The sequence below is a fragment of the Amblyomma mixtum genome, chromosome 3 (genome assembly GCF_055824585.1).
Source record: "Amblyomma mixtum isolate Tamu chromosome 3, ASM5582458v1, whole genome shotgun sequence".
Lineage (NCBI taxonomy): Eukaryota > Metazoa > Arthropoda > Arachnida > Ixodida > Ixodidae > Amblyomma > Amblyomma mixtum.
In genome coordinates, this window is record NC_143014.1 from 413,510,312 (window position 1) to 413,538,179 (window position 27,868).

The following is a 27,868-nucleotide window of genomic DNA, read 5'->3' on the forward strand; positions in this document are numbered from 1 at the left end:
CCTTTGCAAGGAACCAACAAATGATGACATTATTCCCCGAAATTGCCCTGTGACAGAACAAAGTCACATGCAAGCAAGACAAAAAATGATGAGTGTTTGAACAAATTCACGAAGAAAACACAAGAATGCGTTAGGGGCTTACAATTTCCCTTGTAGGTGCGCACACCCTATAGGCCTTTAAAAAAGCCAAGTGTTCGGAATGTCTCCATGAGATACCAAAGAAATAGGTAGATATTTAATGCAAAGTATGTATGCATAACATACTGTACTACCTCCAATTTTTTTTTATTATACATTAATTAAATCTGGCTCTGAAACATTGGGTTTCAAATAAAAGTTTTTTAGTTGGAGATGTGTTAGAATTTACTGTAGTTAATTCCTGTGTTCTTTTCCAAGCAAGCGATTTCTCAAGCCACATATAGTCTCTTTTTATCCCATTATATGGTGACCAAAGAAAAGCATTATTATTTCAGGCTCAAAATGTCATCAGGAAAGGCAAAAAAAATGCAGAACACTATTAGAAGACTTTAGTGAGGTGCCATTTCTACATTTCTCGTGAAAAGCAAGCACATGTCATGTAATAAACGTGTTGAGGGGATTTTAGTTTTGTGCTAGGCTCAGGAGCCAAAAGAACTCAAAGAATGCTGTTTCAGTAGCCATCAGCACAGCAGGTTTCCATGATTAACACATTTAACTAATGTGAAAGTGACACCATATTGTGTCAATATACATTCCAACTTGAAGCTCATGAACATTTACCACAGACATGTCATTTGCACATTCATCATCTTGTAAGGTTCATAACTGCAATGTTCAACTGTATTTCATATCACTGCCTATAAAACTGGTATGTGAGGATGGACACTCACTGAAGCCCCTTCATACACGTCCAGACTTTGTTCCCAGTTGGGAAAGCAAGTATTGCAACCATGGGCCACATAATTTAGGGGTTTACCACTGGGAATGCCAAGAACGTCCGATGGGTGCCACGCATATATAACCTTAAAAGCAACGTGCCATTACTCCCTGCTCGGCTGGGTACTGGCTGTGAGGTGAACATGGCATCCGGACATGTGCACCATCCCATTTGTCGACACGAACACGGGGGTGGGGAACTAGAGGATATGGCTTCAGATGACCTGCTTCATCTCGTGTCACCTGCAGTTTGAAAAGACAAGGCCTTATGAAATCACAAAATAGCCCAGGTAACAACCAACAAGAAAAGCCTGATGCCAACCTTGCAAAGAACTGTGTGACTTTGGCCCATTTCAGGGTACACGACTCCACAACCTGGTGTCCGCCTGAAGCTCTCCGGAATTGTGCTCTCCTGAAAATACGGAGGGGAGTGATAGGCAACACAACTTGCGCCCCAAAGCAAATGATGAAAAAAAAAAAAATACCCTTCACTTACATCTGGAATGCTCTCCTCAGACTGAGATGACTCCTGCGAGTCTGACGTTACTCCACAGCTGCCTGGTATTGTCCTATCCTAGAAATAGATTGATTTCGCACATAGAAAGTAAACGTGAAATATGGATCATTTGTAACTACAGCAGGAAGCAAGTCAAGAATGCAGAGGCAAATACCACTCAAAGAAGGCCCTGGTGCAAATGCTGTCGACCGATTATCATGTCACGGTTCATCCTGTTTCATGGAGGCACTTGCCAGTCATCTATGTTTTCACGCTTGAGAGCTGCAACATCGTCGGAACTGTTCGATGCTATTGGCTGGAGGTTCTCCTTTAAAGGGCATCCACTGCTGCATCCTTGAGTTGTAACACACTATCAGATCATTTGCTGCAGGAATAGACCAAAAGTTGAGAACAAAACAAAAAACTTGCTTCTATGTGCGAGCTTTGAGAATCCAAATTAGATGTTTCACCACGCTTCGCGCCTCCAGCCTGAAATGTGAGGTTACGATGCATTCAGTACAGCAGCCAGTACGTGACAAGTAAAATACGACACTACACACGACGTAAACGAATGAACTCACAACATCGGTATTTTCCGAGTCCAAATCATGCTGACTGTGCTCAGTGCTTTCGACTGTCTTTTCGCTACTCTGAAATGAAGAGACAAAAGTACATCTAGCTTTACCAGCAACAGATGAATGAGCTATAAAATAAGGCACCACGCACGCTTAGATCAATTTCTGTGTTTTCCGAGTCCGACGAATGCCCTGACGCTTGCGAATTAGAAGCATCAAGCCTGCGTACGAATAAAAGCACGTGCTCGTGTGATAAGACCTCGTGAAATAATAGAACGGCGCAAGTGCAAAATGTGTAGCATACCCAGGGAAGAGTTCTTGAGATGAGTCGACATCTTCTAACTTGCTCGGGTCGAGTTTTCTCGCGCAAGCGGGTGATTGCCCGGATGATCCTTCTGTGCTCGGAACATGCGAATGCTCGTCTTGTTCACCGGACGCGTTTTTCTCCGTCTTCTCGTCCGTGGCTTAAAAAAAAAAAAAATACACGTTAATCTTTCATTACAAGCAACCGGCAGAAATCAGAGCGACGGGCGGTACCTTTGCATGACTCACAAGTTTCTCGCATTTTTCCAAGGAATGATCTCAAGTCAACTTGCTTAAATCGTTTCCTGCTAGGTCCTAAACCATCGCTCATTTTTTCAGAACATCTTCTGATGATGGTATGCGTCAAACTCGAGGGATGCACTTGTGTTGACGAGATGATCGCCACAGAAATGTAGTTGAAGGCCTTGTGAGCAGAACACCGTTTCACAGCAATGAAATACAAGCAAAATTATAACCTCTACTGCACCACTTCAACACAACCGAATAGCACATTCTTGAATGAATTCTACAGCACGTTCCCCGCGCGCACACTCACACGCGAGCGCTGCACGCGCGCAACCATCTACCCTAGAACCACTGGAAACGGGCAGAGTATGGCATTCCTTTCCTCGCACGCCGCCGACGAGCCGGTTGCTCGACGCGAATCGCGAATCAAACGGATTTTCCCTCTCTGGCGTAGGAAAACTTTCCGAACGTGCGCTGCCGTCTGGTCTGGCTACCATTGGAAGACATTTGCCTATGTTTGTCGAGTTACACTTTTTATTGTGCTCGATATAATCCAGCGACATTTTTTTTTTGTGTGCCTATGCCGACAATGAAGGTTTTATCCTCCTCCCACTCTGCCCTGGACACATGGCTTTGACTCATTTTTCGACAGCAGTAGCGAGTAAAGAACTACAAACACTGACGGTTCTGATCAGCTTAGTTTGAATATAGTGTACTAGAATAGTTTGAAGAAAATCCTTGCTTTTAAAACGCTCCAGCATAATTTGCTACACGTAGTACACGTAATTAAGTACGTACATGACTTGTTGGGAACATGCACGTCTCCAATCGGGAGAAGAAAAGCAGCGGGGAACGCTCGAAACATATACCGAGGCGAAAGTACACGCGAATTCGCCCATTGGGTCATGCTTCTTTGCTTGAAGTGAGCTCGTGCTGTGAGCGTGATATGCAGCTGTCGGAGATCAAGCTATGAGGGTATATAGTTCAGAGAAAACCGACGCCAACCAATATTTTAATTTTGTCCAACGTTTCGGGACCAACTCGGTCCCTTCTTCAGGGGTCCAGCAGCAGCGGGGTGCTGCCTTCGCTCTCCCTTTGTTAGCACGTGACGCAGTCCACTAAGCGGAGGGGAGCGTTCCTGGAGTTCTATTCATCTCTGCCTTTGAGAGCCGGATGTGCCATGACAGCTCTTGAACAGGCTAGGCTCCACGGCCAAGACGCTCACCTCCTCGAACAATAATGCCTACATGTTGCGCCGTAAACTGCACGAGGAGGCCAAGTCTTCGGAAAAGACGTTTCAGAATGAAGGGCCCTAAATTTGTGCCTCAATGGGACACAACTTCGTGTGCTTAGACGACAGGAGGTCGCTATTTTTGTTTATTCACACAACACGTAGATAACTTCGTCTGCTCAGCTCTGTGTCGTCGGGTCGCGCTAGTGTCGCCAACGCTTGTTCCCTCGTTGGGGATAAATTTTAGGAAGGTATACATGGAAAGCAGCGGACTCCAGTCACCACTTTACTGAGTTGCGTTTCGATCGAACTGGAGCGACGGTGCGGCGGCTAATTGATGGGGTGCCAACGGTGTTTTGGTTCACATGAGCATTTATATTATGTATGGTGCTTTTCGAATGGAGTGTATAAAGTGCTGTTTCGTATTGTACCAAATTATGACTGAATGGGCTTTATTCGTAATGCTTGGTCCAGCTGACTACTAACACCGCATGTCCTCCATTCTTTTTGTCGTCCATTTCTCTCGCGCTGTGAAAAAGGCACGCGCTGTGCCATTCGTCGTTCTTGTCAGTCATTTCCCGCCAAACATTTTTTGCGTGCTTCTTGTAGGTGGAGTTGTGCAAACGCGGCTGTGCAATAGAGGGAGGTTAGAGGCACGTACGGTCGGTAAATGATGTTCTAATGTAATAAACATCTTCACGCATCATCGACGAGATGAAAAATCGGCTGCTTGAAACTCGAAACTATTGCGTGTTGCGTAAATCAGAGAAAATCGAAAAAAATTCTCTCGGCTTAACCGCGCGTTTGTTCGGGCTCAAATTTCGCAGAGAGGTTGCATTTGGTGGTCAGTATTGTTTTATACTACATTTGAGTGGGGTACTTGCCTGATTCAGTCAGAATTATTTGGAAATCCCCGTCGTATGTGGCGACGACGATCCAAAACTAGGGTCCCTAGCAAGTATTTCTAGGGACCCTACCAAAACTGAAAGACATCGAAGCAATGCATGCAGCAATGGTACCCGTGGCGCCATCTCGCACTCAGCAGAGAAACCCAGCTGTGCTAAATTGGTGAGCAAATTATCTTTGCTTGGTGCTCTCTGCTGCGAAGCAGCGCGAGACATCACCGAAAATGCGATCGTACAGTGATCATGAGAAGGCCATGGCAGTGACTTGGCTATGCGCATGGCTAAAGTGGCATGGCTATGCGAGGCCAACTCCTCCCCACCGCCCTCCCCGGTAGAGAGCTCGTTTCTCCGATGGGTGCGAGATGGCGCCACGGGTACCACTGCTGCGAAGTCTTTCGGTTTTGATTCGCCGTCACCGCATACGATGGGGATTTCCTGATAATTCTGACTGAATCAGGCAAGTATAACCCACCTAACTATAATAGAAAACAAAACTGGCCATCAAATGCAACCTCTGTGCGAAATTTTAGCCCGAACAAACGCGCGGTTAAGCCGAGAAAATTTTTTTTTTCGATTTTCTCTGATTTGCGCAACAGTCGGTACGCACAAGGGACGAGCGTGCGGATACTCGCAATCGTTTTTTTTTTGTGCTACACGAAAATTCGCTTTTAAAATGGTTTTAGCCTCATCGTCATTTCACTAGTGTTCTTTTATACTCGGAAGGCAAGAACCAGACAAGAACGCAAGGTATCACGTACCCCTTCACCGTAGTAGGGTGAAACCTGAATGCATGCCTGAATGCCTGTATCGCCTGCATTCTCGATTTCTCTGAAATTACAAGGTTTTCCAAAGGCTACTCACATTTTTCGCGGTAAGCTTGCTTATTCCTTTGATACAACAGCAGATATTACATAAGAACAACGTAAAAACTGCAGACGAAGGGACTAAAAAACGCGACTTTTTGCTTTGAAATACACAGAAACCTTGACTTCCTGGGCAAGCCGAGTGGGATACAACTTAAAAAAACAGCAGTTGCTAATTACTCCGCTGGCCAATTGGAACAGTAAGCGAAATCAGCTTTTTAATGTTTGACTGTATTAAACAATCCACGTATCAAAATTATAGAGCTCATAATTTTTTTTTTTTTGCGACAAGCTATTTGTTTAGGTAATAAGAAACAGTTAAGCAGCAGAGGCTAAATACAAGTGGAGGTTCACTGCAGACTCAAGTTGTATCTGACGCATCCGACTGCATCTATCCATCATCTTGACCGCCAGCGCCACCACGGCGAGCTTCCGTACTTCCGTTTATCCGTTTATCCGTCCTCCGGCAGTTGGCAACCCCCTTTTCCGGCGCCGTTCCTGGTTGAGGTGAAAATGGTGCGTACGCTGTGCTGTTAAAATCGGCTTTAATCTTCAATTTTACATTATTATAATTGATGAATTAGTTGTGGATTGCAATGCGACAAGTACGCGTGTCGTTTCAAATACGTATTACATTACAGAAATCTGTGTAGTGCAATTTTTCGCGCCTGTATGTTGTCCGCGGTGCACTGACGCTGTGCCGATGTGTAGTATACGGCGAGGGTTCGACGTGAACGTGCATGTTTAGAAGTTAAGCCGTAGCTGGATACTGCAGTGTGTAATTTTTTTCCATCACATGGTAATGGTATTTTTGAGCTAGGTTGTTGTGCTCTGCCTTAAACTGAGTGCATGGTTGTTGCGCCGGTGCTTAGGCCCATTGCTTTCTTTTTGTTTCAGGCGGACTCGTCAGTTACAGTGCGCACCCGCAAATACATGACCAACCGTCTGCTGTGCAGAAAACAGATGGTAAGAATGAGACTGTTGCAATTTGGTTGTGTTTAGTAGGCTTCCGAAGTTGTAGGTACTCGCTGGCTTAGTACGATTGTGCGATTAGCCTCTAACTCGACTGGGAGCACGTGTAGTGTACCGCGGTAATGATCGGGTGGTGATGGCTCGTTTACTGCTGCTACTGACTTGCATTGAAGTTTTTCAGTGCATGTCGGGCTTGCAGTGGGCGCGGAACTTACGAAAAATGTGTTGATGAGATTGGAGTTATGGTGGTCTTATGAGTGGACTGAACAGCCGCAGCATTCGCATTGGCGTGTTTGGAGCTCAAATCGCATTGAACCGATTTATATAAGCTTGTAGGGCCGGGATGTGACCAGGCACGTCTGTATTGTTGATTTAATGGTAACTTTGATAATGGGGATACTAACAAGCTGTGCAAGAAGTCTTTTTTTTTTTTTTGCCGTGCTTTTTCGAGTGTTAAGTTTTTCTGACGTGTAAACAAAAGGCCGGGACGCGGCATTATTTCAGAGGAGGTGTGCATTGCTAGCGAGAGTTTGAAAGCGAGCTTTTTCTTAGCGCCATAAATGTTTCATTTTGCTTTCCAGCAGGAAGACTCTGTTGTAAGTGTATCTCGACAGTTGAAAGGCAGAGGTATCTTTGTTTAACAAACTCTTACATTTCTCTTGAAACGCTTGTAAACGTAGATGTGGAGCACTTACTGCATAGTGCTTGTACTTTCCGCGTGAAGCCCCCCCCCCCCCCCCCCCCCCTTTTTTATCTTGTTAGAGTTCAGAATGCATATTGGTGGTGCAGGCGCTGTGTGTGGCCTGACCTTCCCCTCTGAAGCTGTCTGTCTCTTTAGTTTGGGATATTCGAACAGTGCATTATAGGGATAGTCAGAGTGTCTATATGAACTTGATGCCCTACTGGGTTGGTAGCGCGTGCATCTTGCCACCCCACTCTACAATTGGAGAACGCAGTGGCTAGCACCCCTCAAAGTCTCCTCCATTTTGCATGTTGTGCACTGGGGTTTTGTTAGCTTTGTGGGGGTCGAGTGGGAAGAAACAGTACATTATCGCTTTCCACGGTGCAAGCACACATCTCAGCCTTTACCAGCGTTTTGCTGGACATAGGCGTCTGATGTTCATCTTGGTAAAGGCTGAGAGGTGGTGTGCTTGTAGTTCTGGCTGCCTTTTGAAAAGCCCGGAAATCTTGTCTGACTTTTAGAGGGCGAGTACAAGAGTTCCTCTCACCTTCGAGAGATTTTTAACACTGGCATGCATAATGAGCCGCACAGCATGGCCTGCAAGCGTCTCTGTACACTTGACAAAGACTGCATGCAAAGCATTTGTATGGAAGGTCTGTTTTGGGTTAATTTCTTGACAGCTTTTTTAGACAGTCTAGGTTCATTCTCTTTAGTTTACACAGTGCTGTCGTGTCCCTTGTGACCATGATGCAGTTAACAGACATTGAAGGTGGTGTAGGTCTGGCTTCACTGCGGGACAGATTCGTCTCAGTTGACCCAGTGCTGCTCGAAACCAAGCCAGTTTCTAAAGCATGATGGAATTTTTGATCTGGATTGAAGAGCTGCCACTGACACCCTTGGGCTCGTAAAATGCAGAGTTCAAACTGAATTCTTGCGCTTAATGTGGAGATTAAATGGCAGTTAAGTGTTTTTTTTTTTGCTTACTGCCGATTACAAACCTTCTTGTTTGCAGCTATGGATGCACGTAGTGCGTATGAAACTTCAGGTGCGCTGAGTGCCCTCATGACAGTTTGCTGTATCAGGCGACCTGCATGCTTTGTGAACCTGTGTAGTGTGCACATTTTGTGTTGTTTTGTTGCTTGATGGACTCCTTGCCAGTGCGTCTGGTGTGTGGAACTACGTTGCTTGCAGTGCAAGAAGGCGGGATAATTGGAGTGAATTTGGTTGGCTGTGGTATTCTGATCAAACTTGCTGAAGTTGTTGTGAAGGGGAGCGTATAACTGGTTTGCTGTTAGGGTTCTTCTGGTTTGTCGTTTTAATGCTTCTGCAGGAACAGTGCTGTGGGCCAATAAAATTGTACAACACTGTTGTTGCCAGGTGAGAGCCTAAATGTAGGTAACCTGCAATGCCCAGTTGGCTCTGCAGTTGTTTAGGTTGTGGCATTATGCACAAGAGATGCACCTGATTTGGGGCTCCATTCTTGGCACTCCACGTATGGCTTTGAGCAGGGTCGCTCTTTTCCTTGAACCGTACAATAGCAGGTGGCTTCGTAAATCTATGCATTTTGCTCAGAGACGCTCCCTCTGCCAGCTACATTGTGGTACGGCATTGCTGGGGCCTTGTGCAAGTTTATTTCAAGTTGCCTCTATATATATAATCAGTGTCTTGTGCAGTTTCTGCTAACACGTGTATTTGCTTCGACTGTGTCATTCCGCTTTTAGTTGAATAATTACAGAACCAGTCTGTTCATGAAAAGTCGAAATGTGTTAATGACAATATTTAAATGGCAGTGTTAGTATCTAGAATGTATAATTTAAATGTCATTCCTGGTGTTCCCTTTGTTTAGAGCTGACAGCAAAGCTTTAAACTGCACAGACTGTTAATGACCATGAAAGCTACCCATTTGGTACTCGGTGTTCTTTATTGGGTTTCTGAAAATCCCATTCTTGAGCATTTCGGGGCACTTTGAATTGGAATACTCCTGCACTCTAGTACTGTGCTTAATGGGTGGCAAGATTATCTATGTGTTGTCGGGAAACATATTTCAATACTTTTCTTTGGGACCAATTCAGCCGTTATCTCTCTCAAGAAAAAGCCGCCGCGGTGGCTCAGTGGCTATGGTGCTCGGCTGCTGGCCCGAAAGACGTGGGTTCGATCCCGGCCGCGGTGGCTGAATTTCTTTGGAGGAGAAATTCTAGAGGCCCGTGTACTGTGCGATGCCAGTGCACGTTAATGAACCCCAGGTGGTCGAAATTTCCGGAGCCCTCCACTACGGCGTCCCTCATAGCCTTAGTCGCTTTGGGATGTTGAACCCCATAAACCAAACCATCTTTCAAGAAAAGCAGAAGAATTGGAGTTTGGTTTGCCATCTTCTGTTCTGTAGAGCTGCTGTTTTCGTTGTTTGTAATGCACTGCTTTTATGAGTGGGGGCATAAACGTGATGTGATTAAATTCTGAATAGACAAAACGTAGGTGAGGGTGGGTAAGTGCAAAGCTCTGAGCTGGCATTATAATTGAAAGACGCATGCCAATTAAATGTGACAAAAAGAAGGGCACAAACTGTGTTTCTAACAGTTGCTCACAATTCGAAATTGTTGTCTTTTGCTATGAGACATTTCATTTGCGCACAGTGCTATTCACAGTGATGTGGAATGCTTCTGTCGGTTGTCTCGCTTGCAGTTTCAATTTTGTGCGAGTACAACACATTAGTGGTATCAAGGATGGCATTGCCTTGTAAAAAAAAAAAAAAAAAAGCAGGCTGGCACCGAGTGTTAGTGACGTGCAACCATTAGGGCTGTGCAGTTTTTCTTCCAGCCCAGTTTTAATTCATTTAGTAGATATTCTTTTTTTTTTTTAAATCCTGCATGTGAGCTTAGTTCTGGTTGTGTCTAATTTAGTGAGTTGTTCCTATTAGCAGATTACTCTATTCATGAATATAAGTGCACTTGCAGTATTTCATTTTAAAGTGAGAAAGTATTTGAGGTCACTGCAATGTGGGTGTCTGTAATGAAGTCCTCAACCCCCTGACGGACATATCTTTTTTTCTTTTCCAAAAGGTGGTACCAAAGTGCTCATTTTGTACTCATGCTGCCACCTGTCTGCAAACTAAAGAAATGCTTAGCCCAAGGCCTACTCACTTCAAACCAGACAGAGTGCAAGAAAACACAAGCTGGACTCATCATGAGCCAGAAATGAGTTTGCATATGACAAGCCTGGCTTAGTAGAACGTTAAGTTGGGCGAGTTGGTATAGGTTCATGGTTGAAAAACCGCGCACAAAAGACTAGGGACAAGAGTAAAGGCAACGACAGGACAAGCGCTTAATGTTCTACTAAGTCATATTTCTTGTGCAACGGGCTCTATTTACGTTCCTATCAGCGCTTGTCCTGTCGTTGCCTTTGCTCTTGTCCCTAGTCTTTTGTGCACGGTTTTTCAACCATGAAGCCTGGCTTGTCGGAGCCCACTAAGGGGCTCAAGATATTGTTGGAAGAGCACGTTTTCAAATCAAATACTTCCTTGGAGCACAATGGCATGAGTGACGGACGGGCCGGGACTGTTGTCCTCTCCGTGCGGTGTGAAAGTGACCTCTTTTGCACTCTTGCAAAGGGGCTGCCCTCTGCAGTTTTCAAATCCCAATGCCCTGCTCTGCCCTTGCCAGGTGGTGGACATCATCCATCCCAACCGGGGCACAGTCTCCAAGACGGAGGTGCGGGAGAAGCTGAGCACCATGTACAACACGACACCCGACGTGGTCTTCTGCTTCGGCTTCCGCACCCAGTTTGGAGGGGGCAAGACCTCTGGCTTTGCCCTCATCTATGACACCCTGGACTATGCCAAGAAGTTCGAGCCCAAGTACAGGCTGTGCAGGGTAGGGATTCTTTTTTCCTCCTCCCTGTGTCCTAGGCAAAAGCAGCCTCTGTGCAGATCCACAGCATTAGTTGCCGACTTTAGGTCGTCTTTCAGAGCTTGCTGGGGTCGCTGTGAATTTTAATTAGACTTCGAGCAGACTCTTATCGGCAGGCCTGGGCCTGCACTGTGTAACCTTTTCCCCTCCTGATGTGTATGCACCTTGGGGTGCAGTGAAGAGTTGTCAGTTAAATCGTGTCAAAACAACGGGCGCATTGTTTGGAGTATATTTTGCAGCGAGAGGTTGCTTAGTGCCAGATTTCCATGAATTATTCTTATTCATACAAGGCAGTCTATTTGTCTCTTTCAATAGAACTGTAAATGCTCATGCTTTAAGCCAGTTGCTGTATGTTATGGAAGGATAGTCTGCTGGTATTGGAAATGACTGGCTCCTAGAATTTCATGGCTGCAGAACAGAGCATGCTTTAGTCTCATCATGTGGTCAGTTCAGCAGATTCTCGAAGCCGTAAGTAGCTGATACCTGGTTCGTTGTAGTAAACAAATTGTAGTGGTACAGCCGGTCAAATCTTTACCTAGCATGCGCTACAGCCGCTTTTTATGTGCTCCTGCGCTTTGTGATGAAGAAAACTTGCGGAAATCTCAATATTAAGCCTGGGCTTAGTGAGCCTACACTTAGATTTGATATTTTCGCAAGTTTGTTGCGACGCAAGCTGCAGGAGCACGGAAAACGTGGCCGTCGCACTCGCAAGCTAAAGATTTGGCTGGCTGTACAGAAGGCTGCAGGTGCTTTCATGGCATCATGAAGCAAAGTCACACTTCTTTGTAAGGACTTATTCTAATTTTGCGTGTTGAATTGAGAAAGCAGTGTTTAGTAGCATGACATAGGGCTGTTGTCATACCTGTGCCCCGCCGCGGTGGCTCAGTGGTTACTGCGCTTGTCTGCTCACCCGAAAGACGCGGGTCCGATCCCGGCCGCGGTGGTCGAATTTTGATGCAGGCGAAATCCTGGAGGCCCGTGTACTGTATGTCAGTGCAAGTTAAGGAACCCCAGGTGGTCGAAATTTTCGGAGCCCTCCACTACTGCGTCAGTCATAGCCTGAGTTGCTTTGGGACGTTGAACCCCAGCCAACCAATCATATATGTATTTGGGCTGCAAGTAATGTTTTCATCTAGCACCCTTAAAGGGGCCCAGAAACACAATCTTATTTGACTGTTTTGCCTGTTGATCGCATACTGTGAGTTATAATGGTGCTATTAGCGTCGGTAATACCGCATATATTCCGTTTTTTAATATTTTAATGTCCTCCCAAAACAAATTCATGGCTCTGATGGTGTCCCCACACAGTGGTGGGTTTTAGCAGTGGATATGACATCACCTGGCGTGAGCTTGATGATTGGACAAACAGTAAATATACTGCAAATTGTGTGAATAAATAGATACACATTTTGTCACCTGTCTGGTTTTATTTTTGATCAACAAAAACAACTTGTTCGTCTTTGATAAAAGCCCTGCAAAGCAAGTAAAATAAAAATACACCACCAGGGGCTCTGGCATGGAAACGACGCTGCCAGTCTCAGCAAAAACGAGTTACAGAGAGCAGGCAACCGTGGAGTGCAAACTTCCGTGACGTGCTCTGGCGGGCTGTTTTGATTGGTTGCGCCAGGTGCCGTCATTGGGAGAGCGAAATAGGAGTGGGAAGCCCCACCAAAATCGAGTTGAGGGCAGCGTTTTGTTTGCTTGTATTTTGAAATTTCTTCATTGAATAACTCCCGTTCCTGTGCATTGATTCCTGTCATTCTTTTTAAGTCAGCATCTGTGTGACAAAGAATCCACCTGAAGTATAGCCGGTATCCCCTCAAGCAGTGTTTCACAGCCCCTTTAAGTTGGCACAGGAATTGTTTGTAGAGGTTGTCGAGCACAAGCAAAGGGGATTGGCAACCAGTCTGGTAGGGCCATTTGGCTTTGTAGTGCTTCCCATTTGCTGTGCTTATTACCTGTCCACGTAGAGACTACTCGCTTCTCATAGCTAAAGCCTTTTATTTTCTGCGCGGGTAATTTATTCTGTTCTTAAAGTTGAAAAAATTTCAATATTTTGTGGGAAGCCTCCTGCATGTGTTAATGCATGCGGCCTTTCGCTGAGAAGTGACCGCGCATTTCACCTCGGCAGCTAGGTTTGTCAAGAAGTTGGCTTTTTCTTGTCTCACAAGAAGCGTATTATTTGGGATTTAATTCTCTGGTTTTGTGAATTCAGGATTTACTGTAGCTTTTAGTGCATTTTGAAGTAAAAAAAAAGTGCATTCTTTAACATGATTGCTGTTTGTGTGCAGAATGGGCTTGGTGAGAAAGGCAGGACAGGTCGCAAGCAGCGAAAGGAGAGAAAGAACCGTATGAAGAAGGTTCGAGGAACAAAGAAGGCCAAGGTTGGGGCAGCCAGTGGGAAGAAGGTAAGCTGCTGAACATGTTTGCATGCTGCATGATTTCTTCCACACTCTGGCAATGCACAGCTGCAGTTAGTGTTTGGCCTCATTGGCTTTTTGCTTTTCCCGGGTTGAACTTGTCAGGTTCCGGTACTTTTTGTGCCCTAATGGCTTCTGTGTAATGCATTTCGTCGATTTCATAAACTAGGCATTCAAGATCACTGTGGACATGGGCATTTCCTTCAGGCTCAAATTCTGCATTGTGGACAGTGCTTGCTGTTGTCCCTTGGAAGTGCCTGCACAATGGCTGTTGCATTGGACAGTGGAGCACTCACTAAAATACGCGGTGCAGGTGGTCTTCTCCCATAGGCAAATTTTATTGTGGAATTGTCATAATTTTTGCTCTATTGAGCCCCCCCCCCCCCCAACCACACATAACTGTGGTTATGTGTGGTTATCCAACCACACATAACTGCTGCTTCCAAAGTATAGCAAACAAGACTGTCACGCAGGGTTTGTGAGTTGTCCTGAAGCTTGCATGCTGCATAAGTGGACTAATATATTGCACGATGCAATGCGGCACTTCTCCAGAGTGCTAAATCAATGTTCCCTTGCTCCAAAGCGCTGATTCAAAATTTTAGTGCCCACTTCCACCGTGCTCCTGAATAGACATTCGACTGTTTCAAAGTGCTCAGCATTGGAATTTGCCAGTAGCATCACTGATTACTGAGATTCTTTTGCTGGAAATTTAAATACAGTAAAAGCTCGTTAATTCGACACTGACGGGACCGCGAAAAATTGTCGAATTATCCAAATGTCGAATTATCGAATGAACCACAAAAAAAACGAATGTTTGCCACAGTAGGACGTACCTTTATTTGGCAAAGAAATTTGTTATCACCGTCTGCTTTTTCGAGCGAATATGAGCGGCTAGGACAGCTCTAGCAGCTGCCAGGTGCTCCGCGGCACACGCACCGTCAGGGGTTTGTTTACAGAAGTCCTTCCGCATGGACAAGGCTTCTGCGGCTTCTTTCACCTTGCACTTCGGCATTTGGGGCAACTGCTCACAATCGTCACCTTCCAACGAATCGTCGTTGTCAGCGCCTGTCACTTCAATTATTTCATCCTCGGTCAGCTGACCGGACACAAAGGCGAGGCGTGCAGGCACTGTGCGCTACCCACTCGAAAGCAGCGCGGGGAGGAGGTGAAGCGAGCACGGCTTCAGCCGCTTATCTGTTCTTTCAGCCAGCGTCCGCTTGGCGGTTGTTGCTGCGACGCGCGTCTTATCGTTCCCCTGATCTTTTAACTCTCCTCTATCTGAACGTAGCAGCGGTGGTGGCTCGGCTGAGCCAGTAGGCAGGCCCGTGCAATTTCCTTTCACCCTTCTCTCAGTCGCAACAAAACAGCAACAACAAGCAGCGCAGTAAACACGCTGACGAAGCGCACAATTACCAAAAAAGGCGCCGCCTTATGGTTAAATAACCGCGATCGTAGCAGCAAGAACACGTGGAAACGACGACACACGCCAAAACGAGACTTAAGCGGACGACACCAACACGACTGCTGCGATACAACAAAGCACAAAAAAAAAGACGCCAGCCGCTTCGGCCGCCGCTAACCTCGCTTCCCTCGCCCTCACTGCTGACGACGATGACCGTACGGATGGCCTATCAGCTGTACAGTAGCGCCGCTCGTTTTTTCTTTTTGCTCTCGGCGCACCGGCTTGGCAGGCTGCAGAGTGAAGTCGAATTAACCGACGCATGGCAAAATTTGTGCGAATTAACGAGAGTTTCGCCCCATAGACTCCTATGTATAATTGTAGGGACCTCACGTGCGCGTCGAATTATCTGATTTTCCGAATTAACGGGGGTCGAATTAACGAGCTTTCACTGTAATTGTTTTGTCAGCAATCATACGCAGTCATAAGTCTCAACCCCTGCTGGTTGAGCGGCTGTATGTGTAGCACTTTTGCCAAATGAGAATGGCATGCCCTTGCTTGGAAGCAATTTTTTTGTCCTTTTTTAAGATGGCATGTTTGTATTAGGAACTGTCAGAAAACTTTTCCAAGACATTGGTAGGCTATGCATGCCTAGTGGACTGAAACCATTATGAAACTAGGTCATAGGAACGGTAAATGGCATAGCAATGCGGATTTGCATTGAGAAATGCAGTTGGTGAGTCATGCTTAGTGCTTCTTGACGAGTTGTGGAGTTTGTCAGCTCACAAAGGCTTCTGAAGCTTTCACTAGGCTGCACTTATGGGCAGTAGAGCATTCTCCTTGCAAGATGTATTGTTTGTTTTAAGAAAGAGCAGTGTGAGTGGTGCAAGAAGGTCACGATACAGTGGAATCATGATTCAAGCTGTAGATTTGAGTCTGCCGATTTTGAATATTTACACTGGGGCTCAGGCTTTATCAGAATTGTGTGTATTGTAAGTGGAGCCCTTCAAGCTGAGATGTAATTGGAATCTGTTAGTGTGAAATGCTGGTCTCAAAATTTTCACAGCAAAAGCTATTTAGCTGTAGTGATACCTTGCAAGGCGTTGTGTGCTGCCACCCTGCTCAAAATTCCATAGGTATTGATCGCAAATCTGTGGCCATCATTTGCCCAGTGCAGATGGGCATACCTTTAGAAGCAGCGCATTTGTAGTCTAGCAGTCGGGATACATTTACAGTAGGTGGGCATGCCTACAGCTAGTGTTTCTCTGGAATTTGCTGCTGTTATTAGACTGGGGCATGTTCAGTGGTGGGAATATATTTTCACCCTGCCTTCTGTAATTTAACCCCTATGGCATGACTGTGCAGATTTCCATTATGTACTATATCTTTAGGGAGATGTTTGCAGTATGGCCAGCCCACTGGGAACATTGCCCCTACCATGCAGTGGCTCATTTAGTGTCAGCTGCACTAGTATTTTGGTTCCCCATTAGAATTTAAACGGGTGGTTTTCCAGTGTATTCGCGTTCTTGCCACAACGCTTGTTGCAGGAAGCAAAACTTCTAGTGGGAAACTGGGCACACGTGTCAGGCTCATGGATGGTTTTTGTGGTGGCCGTAAGTGTTGCCGAATTGAAAGTAAGACTCCCTCCAAATGAGGTTAATCAGTGCACATTATAATTTCTACAAGTCAAGATTCCACTTTATCGGGCTTCCTCCTTGTGTGGGTTTTACCTTTCTCAATGTCGTAAACGGTGTATTATTTAAATTTAGTACTGTTTCTCTTACATTAATGGTGCATTGTTATCGAGGTGCTAGTAACTGGGTATTAAATTTGATGGGCATTTTTTGTAGCTAGCACTGCCTAGATGTAAATTGCCAGCTAGGTGCAAGCAGCATATGTCTTTTGATGCGTGTTGGTGAAATAAACCAGCTCCCTTGTAATCAAGTGGCTAATTTCTTGGGAACTCTTGTATGGGTGTTGCATTACACAGTGGCATTGTCTTGCACTGCATGTTTGGCATTGTGCATACTATAAAGCAGGGCACAGATGTCGTCTCCTGGAGGCACTTGTGTTATGAAGGAGCTGGGTCTACTTTGAGAACATTGCATTGGATGATGCTTTTCTGACACTTTTTCTCTTGCTTGTCTTGCAGCGCTAACGGGGCTCTTGCTTTGCTCTGCTCTCAGTGGCTTTGGCTGGTGTGGTGCTTTCAAGGTGTCTGCCGCCTTCTGTCCCTCTCTTTGTTCTTGAACTGCACTGTCTTCTATCTTGGTGATGGCTGGGATCCTCACACACACACACACACATTACTGAAAGAGTGCATTCTGCCTTGCCTTGTTGCCAAGTGCTGTCCACGATGGCTGCATGATGAGGTGGTTACACAGGGTTGCCAGACTTCAAGTTCTCTTGATGCTGTTAGTTTGCAGAGCTCTTTGGTCATAAGAGTTGCGAAACTCTGCTTTGAAACCTGGCTGTTTTCTCGTAGCCACTTTGAATTGTGATGAAAGTGGTGCCAGCCAGCTGTTGCGTTTTCCACATTTGTTCAAGTTGTGCTGGGCAGCTTATTAGGACGATGCGGGTGGCTTGACAGTTCTAACCTACAAACTTTGGCCCTGTCTGAGCACCAGATTTTGGTACACTGGCTTTGTGAAGAGTTTCAGTACTGGTATGACCAAAGAGCTGTGGGTAATCGGAAGCCCTCTCTTCAGCAAACTTCAAGAGGCTTCCTTCTGTCACTTCTTGAAAATTTGCAAGCTACGCAGTCCTTCTCTAACTTTGCACTGAAGCCTTTGTTCTTGTGTTTTGTTTTAAATGCTGTACATGCTACTTCTAGGGATGCTATGGGCAGGAGAGGTAGATGGGATCTAGTTTGGTATTGTAGTCAATTTTATCATAATGCACAGTCCTGCTGCCAAAGCAGTGGTCTGAGCTGTGAAAGCTAAAACTTCAGAATTCGTTCGGAGGTGTCGGCTTGCAATTGTGTAAATATAGTATTTGTCATAGTGCCAAGTTCGGGGTGTGCCTATTATGCGAGTTAGTAAATGGTTAGTTGCCAGTGTGTTGCATGGGAGGTTGTAAATTGCGCTTGTGGTTGAATTTCAATTTCAGATTTGTTTTATTCAGTTATAATAAAGGGAAGATACCCTGTATACTCGTGCAAGGGCCACACTTTTTTTTTTTTTCACTGCTTTTGTCGGGGTGCAGTCCTTACATGGGCCAGTATTTTTCCATAAAATTTTCCCGCCTACATCGGAGCCTCAATTATGCGTCTTTTTTTTTATGCTACGGCACACATTTTTATGACAAATCAGCAGTCTGAATTCATAATACATTGAAAGTGTGGATGACAGGATATGCGCCTGACGACCAACCCGATTAAGGGGGGACACGAGCCTTAGAAACCGAAAAATCGCCAAAAAAATCCATTTTTGAAAACATCATTTGCGAAGTCTGCAGCCCGTTGTGCACCTGTCTGCAAAATTTCACACTTCTAAGTTCAGTATTTTGCCCGCAAGAACAATTAATATTGTCGCTGTTGACCGAATTTCAACAGAAATCTATGCCAAAATGGCAATTTTCCCCGTGGTGCGCAGCTCCTGTTCTATGCATGCTACTGCAGCCGTCTTGGTCTCTAATGAAAAAGCAGCTTTCCCCTCTTTGAAGTCCCGCCACAGACACCCCTGCCCATTCATTGGCCAAAGAAAAAAAAAGGGTGCCAAAAAAAAGGTCCTAATGCACAATCCTATTCGTTACTTGGGGCACGTGATGTGAGGGCGCGACCCGATTGGCTGAAACACTTGTCCCATGTCGGCATTGGCACGGTGATTGCGCTTTGTAGTGGCTTGGTGCTTGATTATGTTGTTTTGAGCAATAACTGTGCTGGATGCGAGTCGGGCCCCCCAAAAGAGGGTGACCCTTCATACCTAGCATGGAAGCCAACCCATGTCTTCCAAACAAATGCTTCAAACAAGGCAGGAGAAATGGAGTGGGAGGCCTCCTTGATCCTTTTCAGGAGGTTGCTTGAGCGCCACAACTTGCAGTACACAACAGTACTTTCTGATGGCGACAGCAGGTTTATGGGTTCATACCCACTGAAAAAGACTCTAAAGCATGTGCAAACGCGCATGGGTACAGCTCTACGCAATGCCTTGGCCAAACACACAGGCTCTGGCTCTGAGAGCCTTAGTGGCAAAGGGAAATTGGCTGGAGACCTGATCAACAAGATGAGCTCCTGCCATTAATGGGCACTAAAGACCCATAAAGATGTGGATGTCATGCGCAAGGCAGTGATGGCCGCATTTTTACCCTATCACCTCTAGTGGCGCAAAGGCCTATCGTACATTTTGCTCATCGGGACCTAGCTCCTGGTGCGAGCAAAATGCAGCAAAGTCTAGGGGTGAGCCAGCACCAAGGCATCCCCGCAACCTGCCTCCCCATGTCTGTGAGGCCCTGCTCTTTACATGCGAGCATCACTCAGAAAAAAAAGCTGCTGGAGCAGTGCTTGCGGGGCAAGACTCAAGATGGCAATGAAAGCCTCCACTCCATGATATGGGTGCTTGCTCCAAAACAGTCCGCCTCATTGTTTACGGTGGAGGCTGCAGTAGCTGAAGCCATTATGAAGTTGAACGCTGGTAACTCAAAAACACCTGCAGCCTTCCTCCACGAGCTGAGCCTGAATTCAGGTGTGGAAAGAGCAAAACGCAAGCAAGAAAAAGACGCGTGGAAGCAGGGCATCTGCTTTGAAGCATGCATCCACCTGTAGCAGTCTCTGAAAAAGCACCATGTTGATGGCAGAGGCCATTTAGACTATATGTTTGTTGCTTATTAGCCTTCTGCAAATGTAATTGTGTAAATATTTCTTGCTCTCACTCATTAAATTTAGTCTTGTGCATTTTTTTCCCTTTCAAAACTGTTTTGTGTTGAGTTACAAGTGTGCCCAAAAGATATCTCAGCACCTAGAGTAGCTTGGGCTATAATTCTTTTTGCATTGGAAAGCTGAGATTATAATGGATGCAATGTTACAAGCAGATTTTTTGTTTACATCTAAAATTTTTTGTTTTATCTTGAATTTCTTATATAGTCACTATGGCTGTGAGCGCCAAGTTCAGTGGGCTGCCTAATCTCTAATATTAGCTTGGATTGAAAACTACTTCCAGCATTGCACTTGTTACACTTTATAGTATCTGTCTGTATATTAAGAGTAAATATCTGATGAACGGTTTCTTTCCTGTTGTTTGGGCAGACAATAGCAATAATTTTCTAATATTCTAATACTTCCAAAACTAATTTTCCTCGAAGGAAAATTGTTGCGTATTTGAAATTGGCAGAAAAGAAGTGAACAATTCTGTAGGGTTTAATCAAATTTGGTCTGTTAATAAATATTAAAACCTGTGTCCCCCCCCTCTCTCATAAGCTCCCAGCACGTATCGATACGCCAACACGCGAGCAAAAACTTATCACGTGGGCAATGTTATGCACACATGAAGAAATTCTTTTTACTTTTTTTCTTTTGAATTGCTGGTTGCCGTGTTGTGGGTGTGGCCCTTACACGAGTATATGCAGTATCGGATCAGGGTTGTTTGCTTGCTTAAAGGCCAACTTCGGGGTTTTTTAGATCATTTCGAATTGATAATCTGATGACATTTCTTGGAGACCCCCCACTCCGGTACAAAAAAGTTTTTTATAATACTCGGTAGAAGTATTTAAAAAAATGCAAAAACCAGGAAATAGAAACTGGATTTCAACCAAACGATGACTTAGCGACAGACTATCCTATGTCATTGGTACTGTCGCAAATCCTATTGTGTGCACGTTGATTGGCCAAACTGCTGACTGCGAGAGCTCTAATCAGTGTTCGTCTGAAATGACCAAAAGCCAGCTCTGAACATTGACAGCCGTGTGTCCAGTGACATCACGCGCACAAGTTTGCCCATAGAAATCTCCCTGATTGAGGCCACATAACGAGAAATTTAAAAACTTGTTTGCGAAGCAACAAAACATGCCTTGCTGTGAAATTTGGCAGAAAGGGCGATAAAACTGCAGAGGATGTATCATGCAAGTTTCAGTTAAATTGGAGGAGGTAGAAAAAACGCTGCAGTTGTCCTTTAAAATTACGCGAAATTTCATTGCTTTTCTATTTCATTTGTTATGTCTGCAAATTGTGTTAAGAGGCATGGGCAATGGTGCTGGGAACGGCTTGACATCCTAGTTATATACATGGCAGCATTGGGAATGCAAAAACCCGCATTTCGGGCATAAAAAAAGAAACAAATATTGCTAAGGATATGAAACAACGGTGCATCAGATACAGTTGATGCCAGATGAATGACATTCAAAGGGTGCCATGGAATGCAAACGCTGATATCGAGCGCTGATGTTGTTAATGGAAGATGTAGGCGAAAAATGTGATTTTCATTTTAGAAATCAGCTTCACGTTTTTGACTTTGGTTAGCCTTGATTTACCCACTTGCACATATAGGCGCCGACGGATTTTTGGTCTTGGTGGGACCTGAAAAAGGGCTCAGATAGACAAACAGTTAGAAAAATTGCTGTATAGTGCAATAGCACTCGTTCTATTGTTGGCCACTTCAGTGGCAAGCGTGCCTTAACCCTTTAACTGACACGATAAAGAGCAATGCAGTATTTTTAGCCCTTTGTGTTTTTATTGGTCTAAGTGTGTGCATTAAGCAAAACAAAGCGTTAAGAACAAGGGTTATATAAAATGCGAAAAGTCAACAATTTTGTTGATCTGCGAAGATAGGGAGCTGACAAGCTGATGTGCATCACTCAGTCCTACTTGTAGTGGAACCAAAAAAAAGTTTCCCACTCTTCAGGCTCAGAAAGACGTCACATTGGATGCACTTGAAACCTCGCACACCTTTATGACAGACAGCACAGGGCCCTTTGACATGGCAGTGTAGCGGGACAAGCAAGATTCCCTTATTCACCCTCAGTGCTGTTTAAAAACAGTAGTGTCCATTTTTGCTAGAAGGTAAATACGTTACTCATCACTTATCAGCAGAGGAAAACAATATGATGTGATGACAGAGCTAAAGTTTTGCTGTCCCAATTTCGCATTTGCCCAGCCCCTAAAAAGAATGTGATCCTAGGCAGGTCACACGCTAGTGGTAATGTAGAGCAAGCCCCGAGCTACTTTTTCCAAGTCCCTTTTACCTCTGTGGTGTCGCATTCAGAGCAGCTGGGGACATACGGAATGCACATAATTGTCGGCCGGACCCAAAAGACATCTGTTCAATCCTGGTCACGGCGCGAAATTCTAGAGGCCCATGTACTGTGCGATGTCAGTGCACGTTAAAGAACCCCAGGGGGTCGAAATTTCGGGACCCATTCACTACGGCGTCTCTCCTGAGTTACTTTGGGGCGTTAAACCCCATAAACCAAACCAGCCACACCTTATTCTGGCAGCTCAACAGTTTTGTAGACTAGCAATATTGTTGAGCAGTGCAGGTTCTGTTGCACAGTAGGTTATGCGTAGAATGACCCTCTATGCATTTGCAGTGTGCAGGGTCATTCTATGGACTTTTTTTGTCACGGAGATAACTTTGCAGGAAGTTTTTATTGTGAAGCAGAGCTGAACAAGTGCTGTTCATGGTCTACACTGCACAATCCTTACTTGGTTAACTGACTTCAGAGCTGAATGCAAATTGCAAAGCTTCAAATTTGAATTCCGTCCCAAAAATGTAGCAGTCAACAGCTGTGCTAAAAAAAAATGAGCGTAGTGTTTCAAGTGTGTTTGGCATCAGTTGTCTTTCAAAAGCATTTTGAGGGAAGTTAGGGGCGTTCAGAACTTTATTTTGATGTAAACTGCATGCATACTTGTTCTTCTGTTGGCAAATAGCAAGGACAGTTGTGTGAATGTTAGTGCTTTTTTTCTTGCGGTTTCATAGTGCTTTTTTTTTTCTTGCGATTTCATTGTGGCAAACAAAATGGGACAAAGCTGATCAAAAATGATGCCAAACAGAACAGTTGTTGCTCTCTTTGTCACCATCTGTCAATTGGGAACAACAGATTGACAAGTCTTGCTTGACTGTTATTTTTATGAAATGATTTTTAGCTCACAGGCTGTATCTGTTCAACTGAAAATCTTGATTAGTACTTATCCACAGCATTGTGGGTTAGTTGGCTATAACTCTGCCAAATTTTGTGGCCTCTTGTTGCAGATCGTGATAATCGTGCTGGTTTAAGTGGTGTGAGGATGCCACGCACTTGTTGAATGCAGCTGGCTTGGTTAAACAAAGCCCACTAGCTTGGGTGTTGTGTTACCAAAAGTGTGCCTTGTAGATGTGCACTTGCGGTAATGCAGAAACTTGCCTCTACTTGGGCAAAAATTGACTTTTTTTCTTTTCCTTTTCAGTAAACCTGAATGCCAAGAATGGTTGCGTCACCACGTGTATATTTGGGTCATCACCAATAAATGTGGGCTCAATACTTTTGTGTCTTGTTGCTTTGATTGTATCTTTAGCATTGTGAGTAAAGCATCCGCCTCTTAGCATGAGGCAATGGAATCTGACGGTGCTGTATTTAAGCCCTACCACGTTTTCTGTGTGGTTTAGTGTCGCATGCCCGGGTGCAGTGCCCAAAAAAGCAGCAGTGGCTGGTGTTAGCACGGATGACACAACTCAGCCATGCAAGTGCACTGGGTGAAATGCAGTTGGGCCATTTATAGACCAGACTTGTAAACTACCACTTAAGGGGGGATGAGGGGATCGAAGGCAACTTTTCCATTTTTCGACTGATGAAATTTGATAGAGTGGCTTAAAACAGCATCAAAGAATCAGATATAAAGTTTCACAATGACAGCTTCAGTAGGCTCCCTTTTATCATTGCTTATATGTTGGCCTTAGAGCTGTGCACGGGCCGCAAATTTCAGCCCGCGCCCGGCCCGAGCCCTACACTACTGACGGAGGCCCGGCCCGGCCCGACACTGAAGAAACCTAAGCCCGCCCGGGCCCGGCCCGAGTTAAGGCCCGGCCCGGACCCGGCCCGACCTGCAAAACTGAAATTGAAGTGATGATGAAACAGAAAGAGATAATTTAAGGAAAATCAGTTTATTTCAATGTTTTTAAAATGCTCGGCTCTCATGGTCTAGATGAAAATTAGTGAGTATATGCAAACACGGCGCATGTAGAGAGTTATCACTCCAAGTTATTATGTAAAAACAAATCGTCCATTGATGACAGCTTGAGGCAAGTGCGGCGCTCCTGCATAATGAACCCGGCAGCGCTGAAAATTCTCTCGCTGCTTGAACTGGTAGCCGGAATGGCTAACACTTTCTTGGCAAGAAGAGAAAGCTTTGAGTACGTCGCTGCTTTGCTTCTCAAAAACTGTGATAGCTCAAACTCTGAGCAAGGGGTCGACTCTGTGGCAAAGTACTCGGTCGCGAAGCCCGGCCGGCCCGTCGGAGACAAATATACCGTGGCCCGAGCCCGGCCCGGGCCCGGGTGAATGGACTTCCGCAAGGCCCGAGCCCGGCCCGCGGGCCGGGCCGGGTACGGGCTTTCGGGCCGGCCCGAGCCCGTGCACAGCTCTAGTTGGCCTCATGTTGCTTGCTTGTGGAAAGCCTGGCATGACAAAAAACTGTCTACAGGTCTGTAAATGCTTTTAATATTTACTAAGAACTGTGCTGTAAGTCAAAACTCGCTTTTTTAAGGGACACAATATGCACCTTCTTTTATGTCTTGAATGTATCATGCTCTAATTGCTGTGTAATAAAAACATGTGAGCCTAAATGGTAAATCTGAAATTGTCTTGACACAGACCACATTTCAGTGATCACAACAAAACAAACGGGGTAAAAATCCATGCACCCATTGCTGTGCTACGCTTTCCACGAGCTCAAAACCTTCGAGAAAACAAGCCTGAAAGTTCTAAGCTAACACACACTGTCTATGTGTAGATGCCGACAAATATATTTATTTGGAGCGCTTAAAGTTTATCTTTGGGTGAAATATTTGAGTACAGCATAGAAACAGTGTTGGAGATGCCAAAAAATGTACATTTGAAAAATCAACTTTTTTTGCGATATGATCCCCACATCCCCCCTTAAAGACACAACCTGGTGCAGTTCACTCGGTGCACTGGTGGATGCAAGGGGAGGGGATCCCCCACTCAGAGTTCAGTTCTAGCACATGCCGAGGCGAGCGGCGCTTTCAGAGCAGCAGCATGGGCGTCCGGAAGGGGGGGCAAGGGGGGGCGGTTGCCCCCCCTTGGAATTACGGATATTATTTATGCACTAGTAGAAAACAACTACACATCTGCCGCCTCCCCCATAAGTGGCCATCGGGTGCACCCCCCTGGAAAAAGTTCTGCGGACGCCCTTGAGCAGCAGTGAACAAATCCCAGCTCTTAGCCAAAGAAGTGGTGAGAAAGGCTTCCCCGTTGAGGGAGCGTTTCCTAACCAAAGAACCGGTGAAGTTTTCTTGACATCTAAGGCCCACTGGGTGCATTGTCTTCTTAAGTTTGCCTTCCTAACTGGCAGGAGCAGAGGTGTTACTTCGGTGGCCGACGACTCGCGAAGGTTCCTCTGAAGTGGGGAAGGCGGCCGTTCCAACTCCCCTCAATAGTCAAACAAATGCAGTAATAAGCTACTCTGGTCTGCATCCGGCTCTTTCTGTGGCTGTGCCCAGAGGAGGGGGTCGCTGGTTGCATGTTTTTCACGGTCGGAACCCATTTTGTGTATGCGTGTTCCAACGCTTGCTTTTGAGGTGACGATTACACTTTCTCGGTGTCTGCGTGAGCTATGGGGCTGAGATTTATTGTTGATGCTCGGAGTTTTGTTTTGGTGTGTGAATGCGTCGAAACTGGCGCCGCTAAATGGGGCGCCTAGGGAGTTTCTGAGCTTTCATAAGAAAAATTGGTGGTTTTTGAGGAAAGGAAATGGTGCAGTAACTCTTGCTTATCGGTAGACACTTAAGCGTGCCGTGAGAGAAGGCGAGAATGAAGAAATTCATTTCATTTCATTTCATTTATTTTTCCCTTAAAGGCCCGAGGGCATTACATAAGGGGGGAGCAAACTCAAGATTTGTACGAACAAGACAAGAACACTACAAAGAAAGAAAAAAAAATAACATTGAAAAGGAATAGAGATGTACAACAGGTAAGGGGCGTCGAAAAGGTTATACAATATGTAACAAGTAAAAAAAATTTAACACATGTGCCGTAGTGGAGGGCTTAGGAATAATAGGGACCTTTAGAATAGTGTGACCCTATCGGGTAGGGAATAGCGGCGCGCCATTGCGCATGCGCTGTACAATAACCGGAGGGGTGTTATTAGGTACTTCTCGAATACGGTGGTGCCATCGATTACAGGAGTAGCGGGGGCCCTAGTGCGCAGGATTGTAGGAACCTCCGCTGATGCCACTTTGAGCCATCGCCCGCTATGAACAGAATTGGAGGAATAGGCGCTAGCGTCTGTAATAAGGAATGAGATGGATCCAAGAAAGGCACCCCTCTATCTGTGGTGAATTTTTGAGTCGAGCGGCCGATATAACGGCCGCGCGCCGTTGTGCATTTCGTCAGCTCCGTCAGTCGCATTATCCTGGACGCTGTCATCTGCTTTCCTTTGCAGGTCACTTTGGCATCGTGTTCCTTAATGTGTGAGTGATGTCGTTACAGGGGAGCTACGGTGCTCTTTTTTTTTGTGCTTGGGACCTTTGTATATCTCGAGCTCTAGTTGGGCCTGTGGTTGAAGTGCAAAGAGCCGGTGGAAGCTGTTGATGCGACTGAAGGAAGAATGGAAAAGAAAGCGCACGGGCCTGCCCACTGGTTCGAGCTCGCTCATAATTGCTGCCACGTGCAGACAGAGGAGAGTTGAAAGATGTGAGAGGAAATATTGAAAGAAAAGACGTGCGTTGCAACAACCGCCGCCGCTGAAGCGACGACGTTGGTCTTAGCAACAGATACCCCTGCCGCTACCATAGGCCTCCATAAAGTCGGCAATAAAATTCCAATAAGAAAGTGTGTCAGACAGGGAGACAATTTCGCCAATCCTATTCACCGCCTGTTTGCAGGAGGTATTCAGAGGCCTGGATTTGGAAAAGTTGGGGATAAGATTCAATGAAGAATACTTTAGTAATCTGCGATTCGCTGATGACATTGCCTTGCTAAGTCGTTCAGGAGATGAACTGCAAAACGCGGTCTATGAGTTAGGCGAGCAGTACTGTGGATCTAAAAATTAATATGCCGAAAACCAAAGTAATGTCCAACAGTCCCGGAAGGGAGCAGCAGTTTACATTTTGTAGCGATGTGCTGAAAGTGTTAAGGGAATGAATACGTCTACTTAGACCAGGTAGTGACCGCAGATCCGAATCACGAGAGCGAAGTGACTAGAAGAGAAAGAATTTGGTGGAGCGCATTTGGCCGGTTGAATTTGAATGGCAGTTTACCATTATCCCTCAAGAGAAAAGTTTACAACAGCTGTATCTTACCTGTACTCACCTATGATGCAGAAGCGTGGAGGCTAACGAAAAGGTTTCAACTTGACAGCGCAGCGAGTTATGGAAATAACTATGGGTGTGACGGTAAGACCGGAAGAGGGCGAAGTGGATGAGGGAACCAGCGCGGGTTAATGACTTCCTAGTCGAAATGAAGAAATGGTCTTGGGCAGGCCATATATTGGGAGGGCAAGATAACCGGTGGTAAGGGTAACGGACTGGATTCCAAGAGAAGGCAAGCGTGACGGGGCGGCAGAAAGTTAGGTGGGCAGATGAGATTAAGAGGTTTGCGGGGATAGGGTGGCCGCAGCTGGCACAAGGTGCGGTTAATTGAGAGATGGGAGGGGCCTTTGTCCTGCCGTGGGCGTGGTCAGGCTGATGATGATGAGCCCTACCGACTGGAGTAGGGTGACGATATCGGTTAGGGCAGTAGCGGGGGGCCAGTGCGCAGGAGAGTAACGCTTCTCCCTCCGGTTATTGTCCTGCGCACTGCCCCCCCCCCCCCCC

At 45.6% G+C, this 27,868-nt stretch overlaps 2 protein-coding genes across 6 annotated transcripts in view; one reads left to right on the forward strand and one right to left on the reverse strand.

The window, feature by feature from the left end:
• LOC149357691 (poly(ADP-ribose) glycohydrolase-like) overlaps positions 1-2,900 on the reverse strand; it is a 57,766-nt gene extending 54,866 nt beyond the window's left edge. For 2 of the 4 annotated variants that reach the window (XM_089584836.1, XM_089584833.1), the window contains exons 1-8: positions 2,524-2,899; positions 2,291-2,450; positions 2,138-2,207; positions 1,993-2,061; positions 1,841-1,900; positions 1,412-1,489; positions 1,238-1,327; positions 1,018-1,158 (exon numbers count right to left, since the gene is read on the reverse strand). In XM_089584836.1, the coding sequence (XP_089440962.1) occupies positions 1,018-1,158; positions 1,238-1,327; positions 1,412-1,489; positions 1,841-1,900; positions 1,993-2,061; positions 2,138-2,207; positions 2,291-2,450; positions 2,524-2,620 (765 nt within the window). In that variant the 5' untranslated portion in view covers positions 2,621-2,899. Of the gene's footprint in view, positions 1-1,017; positions 1,159-1,237; positions 1,328-1,411; positions 1,490-1,840; positions 1,901-1,992; positions 2,062-2,137; positions 2,208-2,290; positions 2,451-2,523 lie in introns of all 4 variants that reach the window. The other 2 variants (XM_089584837.1, XM_089584835.1) reach the window with 2 other exon arrangements.
• Positions 2,901-5,964: 3,064 nt separating this feature from the next.
• On the forward strand, positions 5,965-23,357 carry RpS24 (ribosomal protein S24). Of its 2 annotated transcripts, XM_089584846.1 has the most exons (6): positions 5,965-6,050; positions 6,432-6,500; positions 10,845-11,054; positions 13,382-13,498; positions 17,062-17,123; positions 23,284-23,357. In XM_089584846.1, the coding sequence occupies exons 1-5, from the start codon at positions 6,048-6,050 to the stop codon at positions 17,065-17,067; spliced, it is 405 nt and encodes a 134-aa protein (XP_089440972.1). In that variant the 5' UTR covers positions 5,965-6,047; the 3' UTR covers positions 17,068-17,123; positions 23,284-23,357. The 2 variants fall into 2 exon arrangements, with proteins under 2 accessions (XP_089440972.1, XP_089440973.1); XM_089584847.1 differs by lacking the exon at positions 17,062-17,123.
• The last annotated feature ends 4,511 nt before the right edge of the window (positions 23,358-27,868 follow it).